General features: G+C 55.8%; 4 protein-coding genes across 4 annotated transcripts; all 4 read right to left on the reverse strand.

Annotated features, from left to right (window-relative positions):
- Positions 1 to 1,354: 1,354 nt before the first annotated feature.
- On the reverse strand, positions 1,355 to 3,763 carry LOC141735648 (adenosine 5'-monophosphoramidase HINT1-like; the record flags this gene model as incomplete). Its single annotated transcript, XM_074568700.1, is given in 4 exon segments — positions 1,355 to 1,694; positions 2,505 to 2,609; positions 3,637 to 3,666; positions 3,668 to 3,763. Coding segments are annotated over 4 exon segments (396 nt in total), but the record flags the coding sequence as incomplete, so codon positions are not given.
- A 5,250-nt stretch (positions 3,764 to 9,013) lies between these two features.
- Positions 9,014 to 11,434, reverse strand: LOC141735649 (adenosine 5'-monophosphoramidase HINT1-like; the record flags this gene model as incomplete). The annotated part of the gene is given in 4 exon segments (XM_074568701.1): positions 9,014 to 9,353; positions 10,164 to 10,268; positions 11,308 to 11,337; positions 11,339 to 11,434. Coding segments are annotated over 4 exon segments (396 nt in total), but the record flags the coding sequence as incomplete, so codon positions are not given.
- Positions 11,435 to 16,684: 5,250 nt separating this feature from the next.
- On the reverse strand, positions 16,685 to 19,099 carry LOC141735650 (adenosine 5'-monophosphoramidase HINT1-like; the record flags this gene model as incomplete). Its single annotated transcript, XM_074568702.1, is given in 4 exon segments — positions 16,685 to 17,024; positions 17,836 to 17,940; positions 18,973 to 19,002; positions 19,004 to 19,099. Coding segments are annotated over 4 exon segments (396 nt in total), but the record flags the coding sequence as incomplete, so codon positions are not given.
- Positions 19,100 to 24,346: 5,247 nt separating this feature from the next.
- LOC141735459 (adenosine 5'-monophosphoramidase HINT1-like) lies at positions 24,347 to 26,957 on the reverse strand. Its single transcript, XM_074568291.1, has 3 exons — positions 26,629 to 26,957; positions 25,497 to 25,601; positions 24,347 to 24,686 (listed from the first exon to the last, which is right to left on the reverse strand). The coding sequence occupies exons 1-3, from the start codon at positions 26,842 to 26,844 to the stop codon at positions 24,522 to 24,524; spliced, it is 486 nt and encodes a 161-aa protein (XP_074424392.1). The 5' UTR covers positions 26,845 to 26,957; the 3' UTR covers positions 24,347 to 24,521.
- Positions 26,958 to 26,999: the final 42 nt, after the last annotated feature.

The following is a 26,999-nucleotide window of genomic DNA, read 5'->3' on the forward strand; positions in this document are numbered from 1 at the left end:
TCCTCAACAGGACAGGGGGAGAAAATAGGATGAAAAAGTTCCTTCAGGAAACATCCACCGGCCGGACCCACAGGCAGCAGGGAAATACCTGCCCCGGACAGCGCTTTGCCCTTTCTTCAATAGGTTTTCCCAGGGGCGCCCCCGGCTTCGCTGAGCCGCTCAGCTTTGGCCTGCGGCAAGTCCAGTGCCTAGCTGGCTGGCACCAGCTGCGTCCAGCACAGGGCAGACCCTGGCCTCTTCTCACACAGGCTACCCCCGCAGGCCGCACCTGGAGCGCCGTGTCCAGTTCTGGTCCCCACAATTCAAAAAAGAGACGCAGACCGACTGGGGAAGGTCCCAAGGAGGGCCGCAAAGATGACCAAAGGGCTGGAGAACCTGCCCTAGGAGGAAAGGCTGAAGGAGTTGGGTCTCTTCTCCCTTGCAGAAGAGAAGGCTCGCGGGGGAGGGAACCTCATCGCAGTCTGCCAGTACTTAAAGGGCGGCTACAAAGAAGAGGACGGAGGCTTTCCCACAAAAGGTCGGACGCAGCGTTCAAGGGCAACGAAGGATGGCCCTGCTTTCCCATGCCCGTCTCCCTTTTTTAATAGCTGTTAAAGAAAGATGAAGTTGGCTGTCTCCCTGCGACGTAGCTTTGGTTTGGGTCTGGCTGGGATGGAAGGTAACTTTCCCCACAGCAGCCCTCATAGTGCTGTGCTTCGTAGCTGTAGCTGGAAGGGTGTTGATAACACACCAGTGTTCTGGCTACTGCCGAGCAGTGCTCCCACAGCACGGAGGCTGTCTCTCCAGCCACCCCCACCCCCACAGTCCAGTAAGCTGGGGGTGGGCAAGAGGCTGGCAGGGGACACAGCCAGGACAGCTGACCCAAATGGACCAAGAGAGATATTCCACCGTGCTATGGAAGCACCACAGCTGCCATTCAGACCAATTGTTTTCTCCTACCACGTCCCTCCTCAGCAGAAAAGGGATTATCAACGGGGCCTTATCACGCAGCCCTTGATGAAGTGCTCCAACAGGAGTTGGATGCTTCCAACGCATTGCACTGTGCCGAAAGCACCCTTGTATGGCATGCCTGTAGCGTCGCATACAGTATTTTCTAAAGGTGTTGCAGCAGCAGCCGCCTACACTGGCTTTACGTACATTTGCGTACCGCTTCCAAAGAGCCAAGAGTCTGCTTCCTACAGGACGCAGGAGACTGCTAAGCCGTCCCAGCGTCACGCTTCAAATGACTGGCCAAATCACTATCTATCTATAGAACACTGTTAACAGACCGACACAGTCCACGTACTTACACTCCGGGGAGACGCCGTTTTAACTTGCGGAACTATTTCCCTCAGTAAGACGCACAAGACGGAGGTGAGATCCCCATGCTAAATCTTTATTGTGCAACTGCTGCTCACAGCTTTTATTACCTTCCACAGACACGCGGCACAAAACATTCGACATCAACAGTGCCTAGATCGACGGGCAACAGACGAAATCCATTCAGCGGCGATTCGTACACGTGCAGCAGCTCTTGCGGTGCAAAAATCTCAGCCAGGCGGCCAGCCCAACCGACGGCCACCCAGAATACGTAGATGTACGTGACAGACAGGCTGCCCACCCTCGGGCCCTTCATCCGCAACCATCCGGAATCCATCGGTCAGGCCCAGGTGAGCAGCACGCTGCTTGCCAACAATCATTAAATGCCCAAGAAGCTGGAGAAGGAAGTACAAAACCATAAATAAGTAAAATAAAAAGCCACACACAAGAAGGGGAGAGGGCAGGGAGGGGAGGAATGAGAGCAGAGAAGCACCCAGAGAAACCAGTTAGCCAACTCCTAGCAATTCAACCACTGCGCTTCAAATTACTGTCTGTCCGCCTGCAACCGGCATTTCCCAAGCAAAGCTACAAAGACCGATTACGCACACTGTAGGGGGGGGGAAGAAAGAGGGCTACGCAATTGTTTTCAAGCTAGACAGTAACGGACTACAAAACAGCCACAGAAGCTAAGTTTGTCTCCGGGTTAAAGCCCCCCGTTATCTCTTCAGGCAACATACGCAACTCGGGTGGAAAATAAGCTTCAGGCTGCCTTTTGCGTGGGTTTACAAAGTCTCTGAACTTGACTTTTATAGCCAAAAGCGAAGCATCCAGCACCTCTCGACCAGCTTTGCCCTTCCTCACCCCCGACCTGCCAAAAACCCCAAGCCCTCTTCTCCGTATTAGAAGAAGTACTACTCCTCCTCTTGCTCTAAACCGTGACAGTAGGCATCACCCTGCGCTCCAAAACAACACTGCATTTTGCACCAGGAGTACGTACCCAGGGATGAGCATTGCTTTATATCGCTACTTTCGGTCAAAAAGCTCAGCTCCATTACAAGCCAGAGAGAAAAGATTATAGCGCCAGAAAACCCAAACCAGCCTACCGTGCCCTATCAAGGGGAAAAGGGGGGATGGGAAAGAGTCTACTAAATTAGGAACTAACGACAGGTACAGTTTAGCGTACAGAAAGCTTCCACAGTACTTACACATTCACCAGGATCTTCTGCTTCGCATAACCTCATAATTGCCTCCTTAGGCATGGCTAGGAAAAGCATCGGAGCTTGGGGTGAAAGATCACGGAACGCAAGGCGCTGGAGGAAGAGTAAACAGTTAAAACGTCATTGGCTTCAGAGAAAGGTAATAATAGCTTAAGCAAATCAATGTGCCCCACTGAACTCCTACAGAAGCAGACTACCGGATACCCCAAACGCAAGCCGAAACGTTGATTTTTCTTACGCGATATTAATGCTTTCTGTACAAAAAAATACAACGTCTTTACAGAGCCCCCTCCAGAAGTGGGATTCAGCATGCAAGGTGATGGGGGCAAGGAGGCGGGCCAGTACTTCAGACTAGCGACCTCCAGTACGTTTTAATTCGGGTCGATCGTTTCCTAAGGATGACGAGTTTCTGGATTTACTTTTTTGGTAAAGAAAAATAAGAAAAGCTGTAACAATCCAGTTTGGGGGCGCAGAACCAAAGCCTAGCACAGCAGAGCTGCGAAATCTCTACAGTGCTATTAGGAGGCACATCAAGACCTGCGTTTCTCCTACGCAGAACTAACTCATTACGGTCACCACTCAGACGTTCACCGTTTACATACATACGCCTGGAATCCCCGAGGAGACTGACTGCGTGCGCTTAATCTAAGGTTTCAAGACTGTCGTCCTACACGAGGTAGGACCACTCGCATCCCTCGGCAGCAAACTTTGCACGACTTGCAGTGCCAAAGGGATATCACGCGGCAAACGTCTGCGGCTGCCACCAAGTGCCTTACCGTCAGAGGCCCTCCTCTACGCACGCACGCGCGCACGCGACACGGCGGGGCTGGGAACCGAGGCGAGCCGGCCAGCACCAGCAACCCGGTACGCGCCGCGGCAGCCGGGGGCGGGGGGGCCGCACCGAAGAAGCGCGATGTTATAGGGATCGCGCAGTAGAGAGCGCCACAACCCAGAGAGGCCCCGTCCCTCCACCGCCCGCCCGCAGCAAGGCCGCCACCCGCCCTGCCGCGCTCCCGGGCACCGCGCAACGGGTCCTCGGCTCAGGGTGCCTGCGAGCGCGGGGGGAGGGGGGGACGGGGGGAGGGAGGAGGAACCGCGCTCAGAGCAAAGCCGCGGCTACCTCCTCGTCCTCGTAGGCGACGTTGGCGGGGAAGCGCCTTGCCGATGATCTTCCCGAAAACACTGCGGGTGGCGGCGGCACCAGGCCGGGCGGCCCGCGCCCCAATAAGCTCGTCGGCCACGACAACGCCCCTTGTCGCCCCCGCGCTTCCTCCACTCGGCCAGGCCCTCCGCGGCGCCCATTGGGCCGCCAGATGGCCGCCGGCCGATCCCGCGTCTCGATTGGCTGTCTCGTCTGTCGTTTTCGCTTGTCCCCGGCCCCCCGGCGGGTCCGCCCTCGTCGACCTGGTGCTTAGCGGGGCTCAGGGAGTTTGCGTGCCCTGGGGGCGCGGAGGGATCCGACCTGGGGGCGGAGGGAGAAGACGTTGGGCCAGTCCGCGGAGGGATCCGTGCCGTGTAGTGCTGCGACCCTGTGGGCGGGCGACGAGGTCTCAGAAGAGGCTGTTGTAGCTACAAGTACTATTGACTGTTATTTATTACCGCGTCAACTCCACCCCAAACGTGCTTGTGGCTTTTTGGTGCTGCTCCCTCCAGTCAAAGGACTGCTTTTGCCAGGGCAGGGCAGGCCTTAACTTTTCAGAACACTCCCCAGAACCGACAGAAGTTGCTCTCAATTGTTCCCTGCAAGCCCCGCTTGGATTGCAGACGTTTCTAAGCTGCGCGCCTCCTGGGAGAAAATACAATACAAAGCGTGTCTTCAGCACTGGTGGCTCGAGGGCTGTGGGTGTGGGTGTGGGTGTGGGGGGGGGGCGCAGATCGAGATAGGATTTGCGCTAAGCTGGGTAGGAGGCTCGTAGAAAAACAGGCAGTGCCCCCAAAGCTGCCCAAGGGTGGTCTCTGGTGCCCTGCACCCCCGGGGATAGTGAGCAATTTGATTGGTCTACACAACTGTATTGTAACATGTATAAACCCTGCTTTCCTCTGTAGCGGGCTAAGGATATCCTTAGCCGCCTTTGCGGCAAGGGCACGTTGTCGGCTCACGTTCAACTTGATGTCCACCAGGAGCCCCCCACGTCAGCAAAGCTGCTCTCCAGCCAGTCGGCCTCCAGCATCTACTGGTGCATGGGGTTGTTCCTCCCCAGTGCAGGACTTGCGTATGTTCAGGTTCCTCAGGTGGTCTCGAACCGGATCCTTTCCTACGATGGGAGGGACTTTGTTCCCCCAGTCCCTGCCTTGAGGTTCAGGGACTTGAGAGATGCGGGAACGGTGATTGCCAGCGACAACGGAGGAGAAAAATCCTTGAGTGCCTCGGCCTTCTCCATGTCGGTTGGCGCTAGCTCTCCTGTCTTACCTATCGGAGGGGGGTGGGGGTGGTGTGCGTTTTCTTTAGTCTTCCTTTTCTGACCAACGCACCTGTAGAAGCCCTTCTTATGATTCTTCTTCACATCCCTTGCCAAATTCAGCTCCAGCTGTGCCTTAGCTTTCCCGACCCCATCCCTATATTCTTCCCAGGATGCGTGTCTCTGCTTCCACCGCCTACGCATTTCCTCCTTGCGCTTCAGCTCGACCAGAAGGTCCTTACTCAGCCATGCTGGGCTCCTGCCTTCCTTGCCTGATTTCATAGAATCGTCTAGGTCGGAAGGGACCTTTAAGATCATCGAGTCCAACCATTAACCTAACGCTGACAAAACCACCACCAAACCACGTCCCTAAGCGCCGCGTCTACCCATCTTTTAAATACCTCCAGGGATGGTGATTCAACCACTTCCCTGGGCAGCCTGGTCCAACGTTCGATAACCCTTTCCGCGAAGAAATTTTTCCTAATATCCGTCCTAAACCTCCCCTGGCGCAACTCGAGGCCGTTTCCTCTCATCCTATCGCCTGTTACTTGGGAGAAGAGACCAACCCCCGCCTCGCTACAACCTCCTTTCCGGTAGTTGTAGAGAGCGATAAGGTCTCCCCTCAGCCTCCTTTACTCCAGGCTAAGCCACCCCAGTTCCCTCAGCCGCTCCTCATAAGCCTTGTGCTCCAGACCCCTCACCAGCTCCGTTGCCCTTCTCCGGCCACGCTCCAGCACCTCCGTGTCTGTCTTGTAGTGAGAGGCCCAAAACTGAACACAGTATTCGAGGTGCGGCCTCAGCGGTGCTGAGTACAGGGGGACAGTCGCTTCCCCAGTCCTGCTCGCCACGCTATTCCTGATACTGGCCAGGATGCTGTTGGCCGCCTTGGCCACCTGGGCACACTGCTGGCTCACATTCAGACGGCTGTCTACCAATACCCCCAGGCTCTTTTCTGCCGGGCAGCTTTCCGGCCACTCTTCCCCAAGCCTGTAGCGTTGCACGGGGTTGTTGTGACCCAAGTGCAGGACCCGGCACTTGGCCTTGTTGAACCTCATACCATCGGCCTCGGCCCATCGATCCAGCCTGTCCAGATCCCTCTGTAGAGCCATCCTACCCTCAAGCAGATCGACGCTCCCGCCCAACTTGGTGTCGGCTGCAAACTTACTGAGTGAGGGTGCACTCGATCCTCTCATCCAGGTCGTTGAGAAAGATATTAAACAGAACCGGCCCCGGTACTGAGCCCTGGGGAACACCACTTGTGACCGGCCGCCAACTGGATTTAACTCCGTTCACCACAACTCTCTGGGCCCGGCCCTCCAGCCAGTTCTTTACCCAGCAAAGAGTACGCCCGTCCAAGCCACGAGCAGCCAGTTTCTCCAGGAGAACGCTGTGGGAAACGGTGTCAAAGGCTTTACTAAAGTCTAGGTAGACGAATTTCTATTTTCCCATTTCTTACGCGTGGGAATCGAGAGCTCTTGTGCTCGAAGAAAAAATGTCCTGAAAGAGCTGCCAGCTCCCTTCTGCTCCTTCTGCACAGGGGCTTCCAACTCCTCCTGTTTGTTACCTGTGCTGCGCGCAGTGGTATAGAGGCACTTCAGTTGGGCTGCCGACCGTGTCGCCTTTCTGGAGGATCAAGCCCCAAGTCCTTTGCGGCATTTCTCAGGGGTTCCCCTGTTGGTTCCTAACGCATCAGCAGCCCCTGGCTCTTCTCTGTTGCTCAGAACTCCATCCCCTTCCCCCGCTGAGCCTAGTTTAAAGCCCTCCTTGTAAGTCCGGACAGCTTGTTGGCAAAGACCCTCTTGCCCCGCTTGGTCAGGCGAATCCCATCAGCTCCCAACAGACCCGGCTTCTCAAAGGTACCCCCTTGATCACAGAAGCCAAAACCTCACGTATGGCACCAGCTACGCAGCCAGGCATTCACCTGTTCAATTCGTCTCCTCCTTCCTGGACCCCTCCCTCTGACTGGGAGGAGAGAGGAGACCACCACCTGTGCTCCTGATCCTTTTAACATTGCTCCGAGGGACATAAAGTCTCTTTGGAGGGTTCTAAGTTGCCTCGTCAGACCCTACGCGGAATAGTAGGAGCGCATGATAATCTGCAGGGATCACCAGGCTCGGCAGCCTCTCGGCGACGCCACGGATGCGAGCCCCTGGTAGGCAGCAGACTTCTCGAGAGAAATCGCCTGGACGGCAAACGGGTGCGTCGGTGCCTCTCAGTAGGGGATCTCCAATTGCTATCACCTTACGTGCTTTTCTGGTGGCACTGGTTCTGATGCGGGCGGGAGGTTGGGTCAGCTTTGCGTGGTTGGCTTGGCCAAGTTAACCAAGCTCACACCCACCTCCTTATAGCTGTTCCTGGGTTTCCAACACGCGCACACAAAGAGCATCCAACAGGCTCCGCACATTTTCATCCCTTCGCACGCAGGAGTTCCGGTGCCTTGTCTCTTTCATTACCAAGTGAGAACAAAGGGAGACTAGAGCCCTCTGCTCACAAGAGCCTCTTATTGCTCAGAAAGAAGGCTTTGTCTCTTGAAATTTCCCCCCCTCGAAGCAACTGGATCCCCAGCGATTTCCCGACTTTCCTGTCTCCAAAACGTCCTGTCTCCAAAACCCCAGTCACTATCGTTCCTTAAAGCACCAACCCCCTTCAACACTTCTACATGGAGGAATCTGCCCTTTAGGCTTTGTGATGGATTGACCTCGGCCGGCTGTCAGGGGCCCGCCCAGCCGCTCTCTCACTGCCCCTCCTCAACAGGACAGGGGGAGAAAATAGGATGAAAAAGTTCCTTCAGGAAACATCCACCGGCCGGACCCACAGGCAGCAGGGAAATACCTGCCCCGGACAGCGCTTTGCCCTTTCTTCAATAGGTTTTCCCAGGGGCGCCCCCGGCTTCGCTGAGCCGCTCAGCTTTGGCCTGCGGCAAGTCCAGTGCCTAGCTGGCTGGCACCAGCTGCGTCCAGCACAGGGCAGACCCTGGCCTCTTCTCACACAGGCTACCCCCGCAGGCCGCACCTGGAGCGCCGTGTCCAGTTCTGGTCCCCACAATTCAAAAAAGAGACGCAGACCGACTGGGGAAGGTCCCAAGGAGGGCCGCAAAGATGACCAAAGGGCTGGAGAACCTGCCCTAGGAGGAAAGGCTGAAGGAGTTGGGTCTCTTCTCCCTTGCAGAAGAGAAGGCTCGCGGGGGAGGGAACCTCATCGCAGTCTGCCAGTACTTAAAGGGCGGCTACAAAGAAGAGGACGGAGGCTTTCCCACAAAAGGTCGGACGCAGCGTTCAAGGGCAACGAAGGATGGCCCTGCTTTCCCATGCCCGTCTCCCTTTTTTAATAGCTGTTAAAGAAAGATGAAGTTGGCTGTCTCCCTGCGACGTAGCTTTGGTTTGGGTCTGGCTGGGATGGAAGGTAACTTTCCCCACAGCAGCCCTCATAGTGCTGTGCTTCGTAGCTGTAGCTGGAAGGGTGTTGATAACACACCAGTGTTCTGGCTACTGCCGAGCAGTGCTCCCACAGCACGGAGGCTGTCTCTCCAGCCACCCCCACCCCCACAGTCCAGTAAGCTGGGGGTGGGCAAGAGGCTGGCAGGGGACACAGCCAGGACAGCTGACCCAAATGGACCAAGAGAGATATTCCACCGTGCTATGGAAGCACCACAGCTGCCATTCAGACCAATTGTTTTCTCCTACCACGTCCCTCCTCAGCAGAAAAGGGATTATCAACGGGGCCTTATCACGCAGCCCTTGATGAAGTGCTCCAACAGGAGTTGGATGCTTCCAACGCATTGCACTGTGCCGAAAGCACCCTTGTATGGCATGCCTGTAGCGTCGCATACAGTATTTTCTAAAGGTGTTGCAGCAGCAGCCGCCTACACTGGCTTTACGTACATTTGCGTACCGCTTCCAAAGAGCCAAGAGTCTGCTTCCTACAGGACGCAGGAGACTGCTAAGCCGTCCCAGCGTCACGCTTCAAATGACTGGCCAAATCACTATCTATCTATAGAACACTGTTAACAGACCGACACAGTCCACGTACTTACACTCCGGGGAGACGCCGTTTTAACTTGCGGAACTATTTCCCTCAGTAAGACGCACAAGACGGAGGTGAGATCCCCATGCTAAATCTTTATTGTGCAACTGCTGCTCACAGCTTTTATTACCTTCCACAGACACGCGGCACAAAACATTCGACATCAACAGTGCCTAGATCGACGGGCAACAGACGAAATCCATTCAGCGGCGATTCGTACACGTGCAGCAGCTCTTGCGGTGCAAAAATCTCAGCCAGGCGGCCAGCCCAACCGACGGCCACCCAGAATACGTAGATGTACGTGACAGACAGGCTGCCCACCCTCGGGCCCTTCATCCGCAACCATCCGGAATCCATCGGTCAGGCCCAGGTGAGCAGCACGCTGCTTGCCAACAATCATTAAATGCCCAAGAAGCTGGAGAAGGAAGTACAAAACCATAAATAAGTAAAATAAAAAGCCACACACAAGAAGGGGAGAGGGCAGGGAGGGGAGGAATGAGAGCAGAGAAGCACCCAGAGAAACCAGTTAGCCAACTCCTAGCAATTCAACCACTGCGCTTCAAATTACTGTCTGTCCGCCTGCAACCGGCATTTCCCAAGCAAAGCTACAAAGACCGATTACGCACACTGTAGGGGGGGGGAAGAAAGAGGGCTACGCAATTGTTTTCAAGCTAGACAGTAACGGACTACAAAACAGCCACAGAAGCTAAGTTTGTCTCCGGGTTAAAGCCCCCCGTTATCTCTTCAGGCAACATACGCAACTCGGGTGGAAAATAAGCTTCAGGCTGCCTTTTGCGTGGGTTTACAAAGTCTCTGAACTTGACTTTTATAGCCAAAAGCGAAGCATCCAGCACCTCTCGACCAGCTTTGCCCTTCCTCACCCCCGACCTGCCAAAAACCCCAAGCCCTCTTCTCCGTATTAGAAGAAGTACTACTCCTCCTCTTGCTCTAAACCGTGACAGTAGGCATCACCCTGCGCTCCAAAACAACACTGCATTTTGCACCAGGAGTACGTACCCAGGGATGAGCATTGCTTTATATCGCTACTTTCGGTCAAAAAGCTCAGCTCCATTACAAGCCAGAGAGAAAAGATTATAGCGCCAGAAAACCCAAACCAGCCTACCGTGCCCTATCAAGGGGAAAAGGGGGGATGGGAAAGAGTCTACTAAATTAGGAACTAACGACAGGTACAGTTTAGCGTACAGAAAGCTTCCACAGTACTTACACATTCACCAGGATCTTCTGCTTCGCATAACCTCATAATTGCCTCCTTAGGCATGGCTAGGAAAAGCATCGGAGCTTGGGGTGAAAGATCACGGAACGCAAGGCGCTGGAGGAAGAGTAAACAGTTAAAACGTCATTGGCTTCAGAGAAAGGTAATAATAGCTTAAGCAAATCAATATGCCCCACTGAACTCCTACAGAAGCAGACTTCCGAAAAGTCAGAAGCAGACCCCAAACGCAAGCCGAAACGTTGATTTTTCTTACGCGATATTAATGCTTTCTGTACAAAAAAATACAACGTCTTTACAGAGCCCCCTCCAGAAGTGGGATTCAGCATGCAAGGTGATGGGGGCAAGGAGGCGGGCCAGTACTTCAGACTAGCGACCTCCAGTACGTTTTAATTCGGGTCGATCGTTTCCTAAGGATGACGAGTTTCTGGATTTACTTTTTTGGTAAAGAAAAATAAGAAAAGCTGTAACAATCCAGTTTGGGGGCGCAGAACCAAAGCCTAGCACAGCAGAGCTGTGAAATCTCTACAGTGCTATTAGGAGGCACATCAAGACCTGCGTTTCTCCTACGCAGAACTAACTCATTACGGTCACCACTCAGACGTTCACCGTTTACATACATACGCCTGGAATCCCCGAGGAGACTGACTGCGTGCGCTTAATCTAAGGTTTCAAGACTGTCGTCCTACACGAGGTAGGACCACTCGCATCCCTCGGCAGCAAACTTTGCACGACTTGCAGTGCCAAAGGGATATCACGCGGCAAACGTCTGCGGCTGCCACCAAGTGCCTTACCGTCAGAGGCCCTCCTCTACGCACGCACGCGCGCACGCGACACGGCGGGGCTGGGAACCGAGGCGAGCCGGCCAGCACCAGCAACCCAGTACGCGCCGCGGCAGCCGGGGGCGGGGGGGCCGCACCGAAGAAGCGCGATGTTATAGGGATCGCGCAGTAGAGAGCGCCACAACCCAGAGAGGCCCCGTCCCTCCACCGCCCGCCCGCAGCAAGGCCGCCACCCGCCCTGCCGCGCTCCCGGGCACCGCGCAACGGGTCCTCGGCTCAGGGTGCCTGCGAGCGCGGGGGGAGGGGGGGACGGGGGGAGGGAGGAGGAACCGCGCTCAGAGCAAAGCCGCGGCTACCTCCTCGTCCTCGTAGGCGACGTTGGCGGGGAAGCGCCTTGCCGATGATCTTCCCGAAAACACTGCGGGTGGCGGCGGCACCAGGCCGGGCGGCCCGCGCACCAATAAGCTCGTCGGCCACGACAACGCCCCTTGTCGCCCCCGCGCTTCCCCCACTCGGCCAGGCCCTCCGCGGCGCCCATTGGGCCGCCAGATGGCCGCCGGCCGATCCCGCGTCTCGATTGGCTGTCTCGTCTGTCGTTTTCGCTTGTCCCCGGCCCCCCGGCGGGTCCGCCCTCGTCGACCTGGTGCTTAGCGGGGCTCAGGGAGTTTGCGTGCCCTCGGGGCGCGGAGGGATCCGACCTGGGGGCGGAGGGAGAAGACGTTGGGCCAGTCCGCGGAGGGATCCGTGCCGTGTAGTGCTGCGACCCTGTGGGCGGGCGACGAGGTCTCAGAAGAGGCTGTTGTAGCTACAAGTACTATTGACTGTTATTTATTACCGCGTCAACTCCACCCCAAACGTGCTTGTGGCTTTTTGGTGCTGCTCCCTCCAGTCAAAGGACTGCTTTTGCCAGGGCAGGGCAGGCCTTAACTTTTCAGAACACTCCCCAGAACCGACAGAAGTTGCTCTCAATTGTTCCCTGCAAGCCCCGCTTGGATTGCAGACGTTTCTAAGCTGCGCGCCTCCTGGGAGAAAATACAATACAAAGCGTGTCTTCAGCACTGGTGGCTCGAGGGCTGTGGGTGTGGGTGTGGGGGGGGGGCGCAGATCGAGATAGGATTTGCGCTAAGCTGGGTAGGAGGCTCGTAGAAAAACAGGCAGTGCCCCCAAAGCTGCCCAAGGGTGGTCTCTGGTGCCCTGCACCCCCGGGGATAGTGAGCAATTTGATTGGTCTACACAACTGTATTGTAACATGTATAAACCCTGCTTTCCTCTGTAGCGGGCTAAGGATATCCTTAGCCGCCTTTGCGGCAAGGGCACGTTGTCGGCTCACGTTCAACTTGATGTCCACCAGGAGCCCCCCACGTCAGCAAAGCTGCTCTCCAGCCAGTCGGCCTCCAGCATCTACTGGTGCATGGGGTTGTTCCTCCCCAGTGCAGGACTTGCGTATGTTCAGGTTCCTCAGGTGGTCTCGAACCGGATCCTTTCCTACGATGGGAGGGACTTTGTTCCCCCAGTCCCTGCCTTGAGGTTCAGGGACTTGGGAGATGCGGGAACAGTGATTGCCGGCGACAACGGAGGAGAAAAATCCTTGAGTGCCTCGGCCTTCTCCATGTCGGTTGGCGCTAGCTCTCCTGTCTTACCTATCGGAGGGGGGTGGGGGTGGGGGTGGTGTGCGTTTTCTTTAGTCTTCCTTTTCTGACCAACGCACCTGTAGAAGCCCTTCTTATGATTCTTCTTCACATCCCTTGCCAAATTCAGCTCCAGCTGTGCCTTAGCTTTCCCGACCCCATCCCTATATTCTTCCCAGGATGCGTGTCTCTGCTTCCACCGCCTACGCATTTCCTCCTTGCGCTTCAGCTCGACCAGAAGGTCCTTACTCAGCCATGCTGGGCTCCTGCCTTCCTTGCCTGATTTCATAGAATCGTCTAGGTCGGAAGGGACCTTTAAGATCATCGAGTCCAACCATTAACCTAACGCTGCCAAAACCACCACCAAACCACGTCCCTAAGCGCCGCGTCTACCCATCTTTTAAATACCTCCAGGGATGGTGATTCAACCACTTCCCTGGGCAGCCTGGTCCAACGTTCGATAACCCTTTCCGCGAAGAAATTTTTCCTAATATCCGTCCTAAACCTCCCCTGGCGCAACTCGAGGCCGTTTCCTCTCGTCCTATCGCCTGTTACTTGGGAGAAGAGACCAACCCCCGCCTCGCTACAACCTCCTTTCCGGTAGTTGTAGAGAGCGATAAGGTCTCCCCTCAGCCTCCTTTACTCCAGGCTAAGCCACCCCAGTTCCCTCAGCCGCTCCTCATAAGCCTTGTGCTCCAGACCCCTCACCAGCTCCGTTGCCCTTCTCCGGACACGCTCCAGCACCTCCGTGTCTGTCTTGTAGCGAGAGGCCCAAAACTGAACACAGTATTCGAGGTGCGGCCTCAGCGGTGCTGAGTACAGGGGGACAGTCGCTTCCCCAGTCCTGCTCGCCACGCTATTCCTGATACAGGCCAGGATGCTGTTGGCCACCTTGGCCACCTGGGCACACTGCTGGCTCACATTCAGACGGCTGTCTACCAATACCCCCAGGCTCTTTTCTGCCGGGCAGCTTTCCAGCCACTCTTCCCCAAGCCTGTAGCGTTGCACGGGGTTGTTGTGACCCAAGTGCAGGACCCGGCACTTGGCCTTGTTGAACCTCATACCATCGGCCTCGGCCCATCGATCCAGCCTGTCCAGATCCCTCTGTAGAGCCATCCTACCCTCAAGCAGATCGACGCTCCCGCCCAACTTGGTGTCGGCTGCAAACTTACTGAGTGAGGGTGCACTCGATCCTCTCGTCCAGGTCGTTGAGAAAGATATTAAACAGAACCGGCCCCGGTACTGAGCCCTGGGGAACACCACTTGTGACCGGCCGCCAACTGGATTTAACTCCGTTCACCACAACTCTCTGGGCCCGGCCCTCCAGCCAGTTCTTTACCCAGCAAAGAGTACGCCCGTCCAAGCCACGAGCAGCCAGTTTCTCCAGGAGAACGCTGTGGGAAACGGTGTCAAAGGCTTTACTAAAGTCTAGGTAGACGAATTTCTATTTTCCCATTTCTTACGCGTGGGAATCGAGAGCTCTTGTGCTCGAAGAAAAAACGTCCTGAAAGAGCTGCCAGCTCCCTTCTGCTCCTTCTGCACAGGGGCTTCCAACTCCTCCTGTTTGTTACCTGTGCTGCGCGCAGTGGTATAGAGGCACTTCAGTTGGGCTGCCGACCGTGTCGCCTTTCTGGAGGATCAAGCCCCAAGTCCTTTGCGGCATTTCTCAGGGGTTCCCCTGTTGGTTCCTAACGCATCAGCAGCCCCTGGCTCTTCTCTGTTGCTCAGAACTCCATCCCCTTCCCCCGCTGAGCCTAGTTTAAAGCCCTCCTTGTAAGTCCGGCCAGCTTGTTGGCAAAGACCCTCTTGCCCCGCTTGGTCAGGCGAATCCCATCAGCTCCCAACAGACCCGGCTTCTCAAAGGTACCCCCTTGATCACAGAAGCCAAAACCTCGCGTATGGCACCAGCTACGCAGCCAGGCATTCACCTGTTCAATTTGTCTCCTCCTTCCTGGACCCCTCCCTCTGACTGGGAGGAGAGAGGAGACCACCACCTGTGCTCCTGATCCTTTTAACATTGCTCCGAGGGACATAAAGTCTCTTTGGAGGGTTCTAAGTTGCCTCGTCAGACCCTACGCGGAATAGTAGGAGCGCATGATAATCTGCAGGGATCACCAGGCTCGGCAGCCTCTCGGCGACGCCACGGATGCGAGCCCCTGGTAGGCAGCAGACTTCTCGAGAGAAATCGCCTGGACGGCAAACGGGTGCGTCGGTGCCTCTCAGTAGGGGATCTCCAATTGCTAACACCTTACGTGCTTTTCTGGTGGCACTGGTTCTGATGCGGGCGGGAGGTTGGGTCAGCTTTGCGTGGTTGGCTTGGCCAAGTTAACCAAGCTCACACCCACCTCCTTATAGCTGTTCCTGGGTTTCCAACACGCGCACACAAAGAGCATCCAACAGGCTCCGCACATTTTCATCCCTTCGCACGCAGGAGTTCCGGTGCCTTGTCTCTTTCATTACCAAGTGAGAACAAAGGGAGACTAGAGCCCTCTGCTCACAAGAGCCTCTTATTGCTCAGAAAGAAGGCTTTGTCTCTTGAAATTTCCCCCCCTCGAAGCAACTGGATCCCCAGCGATTTCCCGACTTTCCTGTCTCCAAAACGTCCTGTCTCCAAAACCCCAGTCACTATCGTTCCTTAAAGCACCAACCCCCTTCAACACTTCTACATGGAGGAATCTGCCCTTTAGGCTTTGTGATGGATTGACCTCGGCCGGCTGTCAGGGGCCCGCCCAGCCGCTCTCTCACTGCCCCTCCTCAACAGGACAGGGGGAGAAAATAGGATGAAAAAGTTCCTTCAGGAAACATCCACCGGCCGGACCCACAGGCAGCAGGGAAATACCTGCCCCGGACAGCGCTTTGCCCTTTCTTCAATAGGTTTTCCCAGGGGCGCCCCCGGCTTCGCTGAGCCGCTCAGCTTTGGCCTGCGGCAAGTCCAGTGCCTAGCTGGCTGGCACCAGCTGCGTCCAGCACAGGGCAGACCCTGGCCTCTTCTCACACAGGCTACCCCCGCAGGCCGCACCTGGAGCGCCGTGTCCAGTTCTGGTCCCCACAATTCAAAAAAGAGACGCAGACCAACTGGGGAAGGTCCCAAGGAGGGCCGCAAAGATGACCAAAGGGCTGGAGAACCTGCCCTAGGAGGAAAGGCTGAAGGAGTTGGGTCTCTTCTCCCTTGCAGAAGAGAAGGCTCGCGGGGGAGGGAACCTCATCGCAGTCTGCCAGTACTTAAAGGGCGGCTACAAAGAAGAGGACGGAGGCTTTCCCACAAAAGGTCGGACGCAGCGTTCAAGGGCAACGAAGGATGGCCCTGCTTTCCCATGCCCGTCTCCCTTTTTTAATAGCTGTTAAAGAAAGATGAAGTTGGCTGTCTCCCTGCGACGTAGCTTTGGTTTGGGTCTGGCTGGGATGGAAGGTAACTTTCCCCACAGCAGCCCTCATAGTGCTGTGCTTCGTAGCTGTAGCTGGAAGGGTGTTGATAACACACCAGTGTTCTGGCTACTGCCGAGCAGTGCTCCCACAGCACGGAGGCTGTCTCTCCAGCCACCCCCACCCCCACAGTCCAGTAAGCTGGGGGTGGGCAAGAGGCTGGCAGGGGACACAGCCAGGACAGCTGACCCAAATGGACCAAGAGAGATATTCCACCGTGCTATGGAAGCACCACAGCTGCCATTCAGACCAATTGTTTTCTCCTACCACGTCCCTCCTCAGCAGAAAAGGGATTATCAACGGGGCCTTATCACGCAGCCCTTGATGAAGTGCTCCAACAGGAGTTGGATGCTTCCAACGCATTGCACTGTGCCGAAAGCACCCTTGTATGGCATGCCTGTAGCGTCGCATACAGTATTTTCTAAAGGTGTTGCAGCAGCAGCCGCCTACACTGGCTTTACGTACATTTGCGTACCGCTTCCAAAGAGCCAAGAGTCTGCTTCCTACAGGACGCAGGAGACTGCTAAGCCGTCCCAGCGTCACGCTTCAAATGACTGGCCAAATCACTATCTATCTATAGAACACTGTTAACAGACCGACACAGTCCACGTACTTACACTCCGGGGAGACGCCGTTTTAACTTGCGGAACTATTTCCCTCAGTAAGACACACAAGACGGAGGTGAGATCCCCATGCTAAATCTTTATTGTGCAACTGCTGCTCACAGCTTTTATTACCTTCCACAGACACGCGGCACAAAACATTCGACATCAACAGTGCCTAGATCGACGGGCAACAGACGAAATCCATTCAGCGGCGATTCGTACACGTGCAGCAGCTCTTGCGGTGCAAAAATCTCAGCCAGGCGGCCAGCCCAACCGACGGCCACCCAGAATACGTAGATGTACGTGACAGACAGGCTGCCCACCCTCGGGCCCTTCATCCGCAACCATCCGGAATCCATCGGTCAGGCCCAGGTGAGCAGCACGCTGCTTGCCAACAATCATTAAATGCCCAAGAAGCTGGAGAAGGAAGTACAAAACCATAAATAAGTAAAATAAAAAGCCACACACAAGAAGGGGAGAGGGCAGGGAGGGGAGGAATGAGAGCAGAGAAGCACCCAGAGAAACCAGTTAGCCAACTCCTAGCAATTCAACCACTGCGCTTCAAATTACTGTCTGTCCGCCTGCAACCGGCATTTCCCGAGCAAAGCTACAAAGACCGATTACGCACACTGTAGGGGGGAGGGAAGAAAGAGGGCTACGCAATTGTTTTCAAGCTAGACAGTAACGGACTACAAAACAGCCACAGAAGCTAAGTTTGTCTCCGGGTTAAAGCCCCCCGTTATCTCTTCAGGCAACATACGCAACTCGGGTGGAAAATAAGCTTCAGGCTGCCTTTTGCGTGGGTTTACAAAGTCTCTGAACTTGACTTTTATAGCCAAAAGCGAAGCATCCAGCACCTCTCGACCAGCTTTGCCCTTCCTCACCCCCGACCTGCCAAAAACCCCAAGCCCTCTTCTCCGTATTAGAAGAAGTACTACTCCTCCTCTTGCTCTAAACCGTGACAGTAGGCATCACCCTGCGCTCCAAAACAACACTGCATTTTGCACCAGGAGTACGTACCCAGGGATGAGCATTGCTTTATATCGCTACTTTCGGTCAAAAAGCTCAGCTCCATTACAAGCCAGAGAGAAAAGATTATAGCGCCAGAAAACCCAAACCAGCCTACCGTGCCCTATCAAGGGGAAAAGGGGGGATGGGAAAGAGTCTACTAAATTAGGAACTAACGACAGGTACAGTTTAGCGTACAGAAAGCTTCCACAGTACTTACACATTCACCAGGATCTTCTGCTTCGCATAACCTCATAATTGCCTCCTTAGGCATGGCTAGGAAAAGCATCGGAGCTTGGGGTGAAAGATCACGGAACGCAAGGCGCTGGAGGAAGAGTAAACAGTTAAAACGTCATTGGCTTCAGAGAAAGGTAATAATAGCTTAAGCAAATCAATATGCCCCACTGAACTCCTACAGAAGCAGACTTCCGAAAAGTCAGAAGCAGACCCCAAACGCAAGCCGAAACGTTGATTTTTCTTACGCGATATTAATGCTTTCTGTACAAAAAAATACAACGTCTTTACAGAGCCCCCTCCAGAAGTGGGATTCAGCATGCAAGGTGATGGGGGCAAGGAGGCGGGCCAGTACTTCAGACTAGCGACCTCCAGTACGTTTTAATTCGGGTCGATCGTTTCCTAAGGATGACGAGTTTCTGGATTTACTTTTTTGGTAAAGAAAAATAAGAAAAGCTGTAACAATCCAGTTTGGGGGCGCAGAACCAAAGCCTAGCACAGCAGAGCTGCGAAATCTCTACAGTGCTATTAGGAGGCACATCAAGACCTGCGTTTCTCCTACGCAGAACTAACTCATTACGGTCACCACTCAGACGTTCACCGTTTACATACATACGCCTGGAATCCCCGAGGAGACTGACTGCGTGCGCTTAATCTAAGGTTTCAAGACTGTCGTCCTACACGAGGTAGGACCACTCGCATCCCTCGGCAGCAAACTTTGCACGACTTGCAGTGCCAAAGGGATATCACGCAGCAAACGTCTGCGGCTGCCACCAAGTGCCTTACCGTCAGAGGCCCTCCTCTACGCACGCGCGCACGCGACACGGCGGGGCTGGGAACCGAGGCGAGCCGGCCAGCACCAGCAACCCAGTACGCGCCGCGGCAGCCGGGGGGCCGCACCGAAGAAGCGCGATGTTATAGGGATCGCGCAGTAGAGAGCGCCACAACCCAGAGAGGCCCCGTCCCTCCACCGCCCGCCCGCCCGCAGCAAGGCCGCCACCCGCCCTGCCGCGCTCCCGGGCACCGCGCAACGGGTCCTCGGCTCAGGGTGCCTGCGAGCGCGGGGGGAGGGGGGGACGGGGGGAGGGAGGAGGAACCGCGCTCAGAGCAAAGCCGCGGCTACCTCCTCGTCCTCGTAGGCGACGTTGGCGGGGAAGCGCCTTGCCGATGATCTTCCCGAAAACACTGCGGGTGGCAGCGGCACCAGGCCGGGCGGCCCGCGCCCCAATAAGCTCGTCGGCCACGACAACGCCCCTTGTCGCCCCCGCGCTTCCTCCACTCGGCCAGGCCCTCCGCGGCGCCCATTGGGCCGCCAGATGGCCGCCGGCCGATCCCGCGTCTCGATTGGCTGTCTCGTCTGTCGTTTTCGCTTGTCCCCGGCCCCCCGGCGGGTCCGCCCTCGTCGACCTGGTGCTTAGCGGGGCTCAGGGAGTTTGCGTGCCCTCGGGGCGCGGAGGGATCCGACCTGGGGGCGGAGGGAGAAGACGTTGGGCCAGTCCGCGGAGGGATCCGTGCCGTGTAGTGCTGCGACCCTGTGGGCGGGCGACGAGGTCTCAGAAGAGGCTGTTGTAGCTACAAGTACTATTGACTGTTATTTATTACCGCGTCAACTCCACCCCAAACGTGCTTGTGGCTTTTTGGTGCTGCTCCCTCCAGTCAAAGGACTGCTTTTGCCAGGGCAGGGCAGGCCTTAACTTTTCAGAACACTCCCCAGAACCGACAGAAGTTGCTCTCAATTGTTCCCTGCAAGCCCCGCTTGGATTGCAGACGTTTCTAAGCTGCGCGCCTCCTGGGAGAAAATACAATACAAAGCGTGTCTTCAGCACTGGTGGCTCGAGGGCTGTGGGTGTGGGTGTGTGTGGGGGGCGCAGATCGAGATAGGATTTGCGCTAAGCTGGGTAGGAGGCTCGTAGAAAAACAGGCAGTGCCCCCAAAGCTGCCCAAGGGTGGTCTCTGGTGCCCTGCACCCCCGGGGATAGTGAGCAATTTGATTGGTCTACACAACTGTATTGTAACATGTATAAACCCTGCTTTCCTCTGTAGCGGGCTAAGGATATCCTTAGCCGCCTTTGCGGCAAGGGCACGTTGTCGGCTCACGTTCAACTTGATGTCCACCAGGAGCCCCCCACGTCAGCAAAGCTGCTCTCCAGCCAGTCGGCCTCCAGCATCTACTGGTGCATGGGGTTGTTCCTCCCCAGTGCAGGACTTGCGTATGTTCAGGTTCCTCAGGTGGTCTCGAACCGGATCCTTTCCTACGATGGGAGGGACTTTGTTCCCCCAGTCCCTGCCTTGAGGTTCAGGGACTTGGGAGATGCGGGAACAGTGATTGCCGGCGACAACGGAGGAGAAAAATCCTTGAGTGCCTCGGCCTTCTCCATGTCGGTTGGCGCTAGCTCTCCTGTCTTACCTATCGGAGGGGGGTGGGGGTGGGGGTGGTGTGCGTTTTCTTTAGTCTTCCTTTTCTGACCAACGCACCTGTAGAAGCCCTTCTTATGATTCTTCTTCACATCCCTTGCCAAATTCAGCTCCAGCTGTGCCTTAGCTTTCCCGACCCCATCCCTATATTCTTCCCAGGATGCGTGTCTCTGCTTCCACCGCCTACGCATTTCCTCCTTGCGCTTCAGCTCGACCAGAAGGTCCTTACTCAGCCATGCTGGGCTCCTGCCTTCCTTGCCTGATTTCATAGAATCGTCTAGGTCGGAAGGGACCTTTAAGATCATCGAGTCCAACCATTAACCTAACGCTGCCAAAACCACCACCAAACCACGTCCCTAAGCGCCGCGTCTACCCGTCTTTTAAATACCTCCAGGGATGGTGATTCAACCACTTCCCTGGGCAGCCTGGTCCAACGTTCGATAACCCTTTCCGCGAAGAAATTTTTCCTAATATCCGTCCTAAACCTCCCCTGGCGCAACTCGAGGCCGTTTCCTCTCGTCCTATCGCCTGTTACTTGGGAGAAGAGACCAACCCCCGCCTCGCTACAACCTCCTTTCCGGTAGTTGTAGAGAGCGATAAGGTCTCCCCTCAGCCTCCTTTACTCCAGGCTAAGCCACCCCAGTTCCCTCAGCCGCTCCTCATAAGCCTTGTGCTCCAGACCCCTCACCAGCTCCGTTGCCCTTCTCCGGACACGCTCCAGCACCTCCGTGTCTGTCTTGTAGCGAGAGGCCCAAAACTGAACACAGTATTCGAGGTGCGGCCTCAGCGGTGCTGAGTACAGGGGGACAGTCGCTTCCCCAGTCCTGCTCGCCACGCTATTCCTGATACAGGCCAGGATGCTGTTGGCCACCTTGGCCACCTGGGCACACTGCTGGCTCACATTCAGACGGCTGTCTACCAATACCCCCAGGCTCTTTTCTGCCGGGCAGCTTTCCAGCCACTCTTCCCCAAGCCTGTAGCGTTGCACGGGGTTGTTGTGACCCAAGTGCAGGACCCGGCACTTGGCCTTGTTGAACCTCATACCATCGGCCTCGGCCCATCGATCCAGCCTGTCCAGATCCCTCTGTAGAGCCATCCTACCCTCAAGCAGATCGACGCTCCCGCCCAACTTGGTGTCGGCTGCAAACTTACTGAGTGAGGGTGCACTCGATCCCCTCGTCCAGGTCGTTGAGAAAGATATTAAACAGAACCGGCCCCGGTACTGAGCCCTGGGGAACACCACTTGTGACCGGCCGCCAACTGGATTTAACTCCGTTCACCACAACTCTCTGGGCCCGGCCCTCCAGCCAGTTCTTTACCCAGCAAAGAGTACGCCCGTCCAAGCCATGAGCAGCCAGTTTCTCCAGGAGAACGCTGTGGGAAACGGTGTCAAAGGCTTTACTAAAGTCTAGGTAGACGAATTTCTATTTTCCCATTTCTTACGCGTGGGAATCGAGAGCTCTTGTGCTCGAAGAAAAAACGTCCTGAAAGAGCTGCCAGCTCCCTTCTGCTCCTTCTGCACAGGGGCTTCCAACTCCTCCTGTTTGTTACCTGTGCTGCGCGCAGTGGTATAGAGGCACTTCAGTTGGGCTGCCGACCGTGTCGCCTTTCTGGAGGATCAAGCCCCAAGTCCTTTGCGGCATTTCTCAGGGGTTCCCCTGTTGGTTCCTAACGCATCAGCAGCCCCTGGCTCTTCTCTGTTGCTCAGAACTCCATCCCCTTCCCCCGCTGAGCCTAGTTTAAAGCCCTCCTTGTAAGTCCGGCCAGCTTGTTGGCAAAGACCCTCTTGCCCCGCTTGGTCAGGCGAATCCCATCAGCTCCCAACAGACCCGGCTTCTCAAAGGTACACCCGTGATCACAGAAGCCAAAACCTCGCGTATGGCACCAGCTACGCAGCCAGGCATTCACCTGTTCAATTCGTCTCCTCCTTCCTGGACCCCTCCCTCTGACTGGGAGGAGAGAGGAGACCACCACCTGTGCTCCTGATCCTTTTAACATTGCTCCGAGGGACATAAAGTCTCTTTGGAGGGTTCTAAGTTGCCTCGTCAGACCCTACGCGGAATAGTAGGAGCGCATGATAACCTGCAGGGATCACCAGGCTCGGCAGCCTCTCGGCGACGCCACGGATGCGAGCCCCTGGTAGGCAGCAGACTTCTCGAGAGAAATCGCCTGGACAGCAAACGGGTGCGTCGGTGCCTCTCAGTAGGGGATCTCCAATTGCTATCACCTTACGTGCTTTTCTGGTGGCACTGGTTCTGATGCGGGCGGGAGGTTGGGTCAGCTTTGCGTGGTTGGCTTGGCCAAGTTAACCAAGCTCACACCCACCTCCTTATAGCTGTTCCTGGGTTTCCAACACGCGCACACAAAGAGCATCCAACAGGCTCCGCACATTTTCATCCCTTCGCACGCAGGAGTTCCGGTGCCTTGTCTCTTTCATTACCAAGTGAGAACAAAGGGAGACTAGAGCCCTCTGCTCACAAGAGCCTCTTATTGCTCAGAAAGAAGGCTTTGTCTCTTGAAATTTCCCCCCCTCGAAGCAACTGGATCCCCAGCGATTTCCCGACTTTCCTGTCTCCAAAACGTCCTGTCTCCAAAACCCCAGTCACTATCGTTCCTTAAAGCACCAACCCCCTTCAACACTTCTACATGGAGGAATCTGCCCTTTAGGCTTTGTGATGGATTGACCTCGGCCGGCTGTCAGGGGCCCGCCCAGCCGCTCTCTCACTGCCCCTCCTCAACAGGACAGGGGGAGAAAATAGGATGAAAAAGTTCCTTCAGGAAACATCCACCGGCCGGACCCACAGGCAGCAGGGAAATACCTGCCCCGGACAGCGCTTTGCCCTTTCTTCAATAGGTTTTCCCAGGGGCACCCCCGGCTTCGCTGAGCCGCTCAGCTTTGGCCTGCGGCAAGTCCAGTGCCTAGCTGGCTGGCACCAGCTGCGTCCAGCACAGGGCAGACCCTGGCCTCTTCTCACACAGGCTACCCCCGCAGGCCGCACCTGGAGCGCCGTGTCCAGTTCTGGTCCCCACAATTCAAAAAAGAGACGCAGACCGACTGGGGAAGGTCCCAAGGAGGGCCGCAAAGATGACCAAAGGGCTGGAGAACCTGCCCTAGGAGGAAAGGCTGAAGGAGTTGGGTCTCTTCTCCCTTGCAGAAGAGAAGGCTCGCGGGGGAGGGAACCTCATCACAGTCTGCCAGTACTTAAAGGGCGGCTACAAAGAAGAGGACGGAGGCTTTCCCACAAAAGGTCGGACGCAGCGTTCAAGGGCAACGAAGGATGGCCCTGCTTTCCCATGCCCGTCTCCCTTTTTTAATAGCTGTTAAAGAAAGATGAAGTTGGCTGTCTCCCTGCGACGTAGCTTTGGTTTGGGTCTGGCTGGGATGGAAGGTAACTTTCCCCACAGCAGCCCTCATAGTGCTGTGCTTCGTAGCTGTAGCTGGAAGGGTGTTGATAACACACCAGTGTTCTGGCTACTGCCGAGCAGTGCTCCCACAGCACGGAGGCTGTCTCTCCAGCCACCCCCACAGTCCAGTAAGCTGGGGGTGGGCAAGAGGCTGGCAGGGGACACAGCCAGGACAGCTGACCCAAATGGACCAAGAGAGATATTCCACCGTGCTATGGAAGCACCACAGCTGCCATTCAGACCAATTGTTTTCTCCTACCACGTCCCTCCTCAGCAGAAAAGGGATTATCAACGGGGCCTTATCACACAGCCCTTGATGAAGTGCTCCAACAGGAGTTGGATGCTTCCAACGCATTGCACTGTGCCGAAAGCACCCTTGTATGGCATGCCTGTAGCGTCGCATACAGTATTTTCTAAAGGTGTTGCAGCAGCAGCCGCCGCCTACACTGGCTTTACGTACATTTGCGTACCGCTTCCAAAGAGCCAAGAGTCTGCTTCCTACAGGACGCAGGAGACTGCTAAGCCGTCCCAGCGTCACGCTTCAAATGACTGGCCAAATCACTATCTATCTATAGAACACTGTTAACAGACCGACACAGTCCACGTACTTACACTCCGGGGAGACGCCGTTTTAACTTGCGGAACTATTTCCCTCAGTAAGACGCACAAGACGGAGGTGAGATCCCCATGCTAAATCTTTATTGTGCAACTGCTGCTCACAGCTTTTATTACCTTCCACAGACACGCGGCACAAAACATTCGACATCAACAGTGCCTAGATCGACGGGCAACAGACGAAATCCATTCAGCGGCGATTTGTACACGTGCAGCAGCTCTTGCGGTGCAAAAATCTCAGCCAGGCGGCCAGCCCAACTGACGGCCACCCAGAATACGTAGATGTACGTGACAGACAGGCTGCCCACCCTCGGGCCCTTCATCCGCAACCATCCGGAATCCATCGGTCAGGCCCAGGTGAGCAGCACGCTGCTTGCCAACAATCATTAAATGCCCAAGAAGCTGGAGAAGGAAGTACAAAACCATAAATAAGTAAAATAAAAAGCCACACACAAGAAGGGGAGAGGGCAGGGAGGGGAGGAATGAGAGCAGAGAAGCACCCAGAGAAACCAGTTAGCCAACTCCTAGCAATTCAACCACTGCGCTTCAAATTACTGTCTGTCCGCCTGCAACCGGCATTTTCCAAGCAAAGCTACAAAGACCGATTACACACACTGTAGGGGGGGGGAAGAAAGAGGGCTACGCAACTGTTTTCAAGCTAGACAGTAACAGACTACAAAACAGCCACAGAAGCTAAGTTTGTCTCCGGGTTAAAGCCCCCCGTTATCTCTTCAGGCAACATACGCAACTCGGGTGGAAAATAAGCTTCAGGCTGCCTTTTGCGTGGGTTTACAAAGTCTCTGAACTTGACTTTTATAGCCAAAAGCGAAGCATCCAGCACCTCTCGACCAGCTTTGCCCTTCCTCACCCCCGACCTGCCAAAAACCCCAAGCCCTCTTCTCCGTATTAGAAGAAGTACTACTCCTCCTCTTGCTCTAAACCGTGACAGTAGGCATCACCCTGCGCTCCAAAACAACACTGCATTTTGCACCAGGAGTACGTACCCAGGGATGAGCATTGCTTTATATCGCTACTTTCGGTCAAAAAGCTCAGCTCCATTACAAGCCAGAGAGAAAAGATTATAGCGCCAGAAAACCCAAACCAGCCTACCGTGCCCTATCAAGGGGAAAAGGGGGGATGGGAAAGAGTCTACTAAATTAGGAACTAACGACAGGTACAGTTTAGCATACAGAAAGCTTCCACAGTACTTACACATTCACCAGGATCTTCTGCTTCGCATAACCTCATAATTGCCTCCTTAGGCATGGCTAGGAAAAGCATCGGAGCTTGGGGTGAAAGATCACGGAACGCAAGGCGCTGGAGGAAGAGTAAACAGTTAAAACGTCATTGGCTTCAGAGAAAGGTAATAATAGCTTAAGCAAATCAATGTGCCCCACTGAACTCCTACAGAAGCAGACTACCGGATACCCCAAACGCAAGCCGAAACGTTGATTTTTCTTACGCGATATTAATGCTTTCTGTACAAAAAAATACAACGTCTTTACAGAGCCCCCTCCAGAAGTGGGATTCAGCATGCAAGGTGATGGGGGCAAGGAGGCGGGCCAGTACTTCAGACTAGCGACCTCCAGTACGTTTTAATTCGGGTCGATCGTTTCCTAAGGATGACGAGTTTCTGGATTTACTTTTTTGGTAAAGAAAAATAAGAAAAGCTGTAACAATCCAGTTTGGGGGCGCAGAACCAAAGCCTAGCACAGCAGAGCTGCGAAATCTCTACAGTGCTATTAGGAGGCACATCAAGACCTGCGTTTCTCCTACGCAGAACTAACTCATTACGGTCACCACTCAGACGTTCACCGTTTACATACATACGCCTGGAATCCCCGAGGAGACTGACTGCGTGCGCTTAATCTAAGGTTTCAAGACTGTCGTCCTACACGAGGTAGGACCACTCGCATCCCTCGGCAGCAAACTTTGCACGACTTGCAGTGCCAAAGGGATATCACGCGGCAAACGTCTGCGGCTGCCACCAAGTGCCTTACCGTCAGAGGCCCTCCTCTACGCACGCGCGCACGCGACACGGCGGGGCTGGGAACCGAGGCGAGCCGGCCAGCACCAGCAACCCAGTACGCGCCGCGGCAGCCGGGGGCGGGGGGGCCGCACCGAAGAAGCGCGATGTTATAGGGATCGCGCAGTAGAGAGCGCCACAACCCAGAGAGGCCCCGTCCCTCCACCGCCCGCCCGCCCGCAGCAAGGCCGCCACCCGCCCTGCCGCGCTCCCGGGCACCGCGCAACGGGTCCTCGGCTCAGGGTGCCTGCGAGCGCGGGGGGAGGGGGGGACGGGGGGAGGGAGGAGGAACCGCGCTCAGAGCAAAGCCGCGGCTACCTCCTCGTCCTCGTAGGCGACGTTGGCGGGGAAGCGCCTTGCCGATGATCTTCCCGAAAACACTGCGGGTGGCGGCGGCACCAGGCCGGGCGGCCCGCGCCCCAATAAGCTCGTCGGCCACGACAACGCCCCTTGTCGCCCCCGCGCTTCCCCCACTCGGCCAGGCCCTCCGCGGCGCCCATTGGGCCGCCAGATGGCCGCCGGCCGATCCCGCATCTCGATTGGCTGTCTCGTCTGTCGTTTTCGCTTGTCCCCGGCCCCCCGGCGGGTCCGCCCTCGTCGACCTGGTGCTTAGCGGGGCTCAGGGAGTTTGCGTGCCCTGGGGGCGCGGAGGGATCCGACCTGGGGGCGGAGGGAGAAGACGTTGGGCC

Source organism: Larus michahellis, chromosome W (genome assembly GCF_964199755.1).
Source record: "Larus michahellis chromosome W, bLarMic1.1, whole genome shotgun sequence".
In the NCBI taxonomy this organism is placed as follows: Eukaryota; Metazoa; Chordata; class Aves; order Charadriiformes; family Laridae; genus Larus; species Larus michahellis.

Coding starts and splice junctions, on each gene's coding strand:
- LOC141735459 (XM_074568291.1), bottom strand. CDS start 26,844: ATGCGGGATCGGCCGGCGGCCATCTGGCGGCCCAATGGGCGCCGCGGA. Junction 25,602..26,628: donor TCGCCTACGAGGACGAGGAG/GTAGCCGCGGCT, acceptor CTCTTCCTCCAG/CGCCTTGCGTTCCGTGATCT. Junction 24,687..25,496: donor CAGAAGATCCTGGTGAATGT/GTAAGTACTGTG, acceptor TTCCTTCTCCAG/CTTCTTGGGCATTTAATGAT.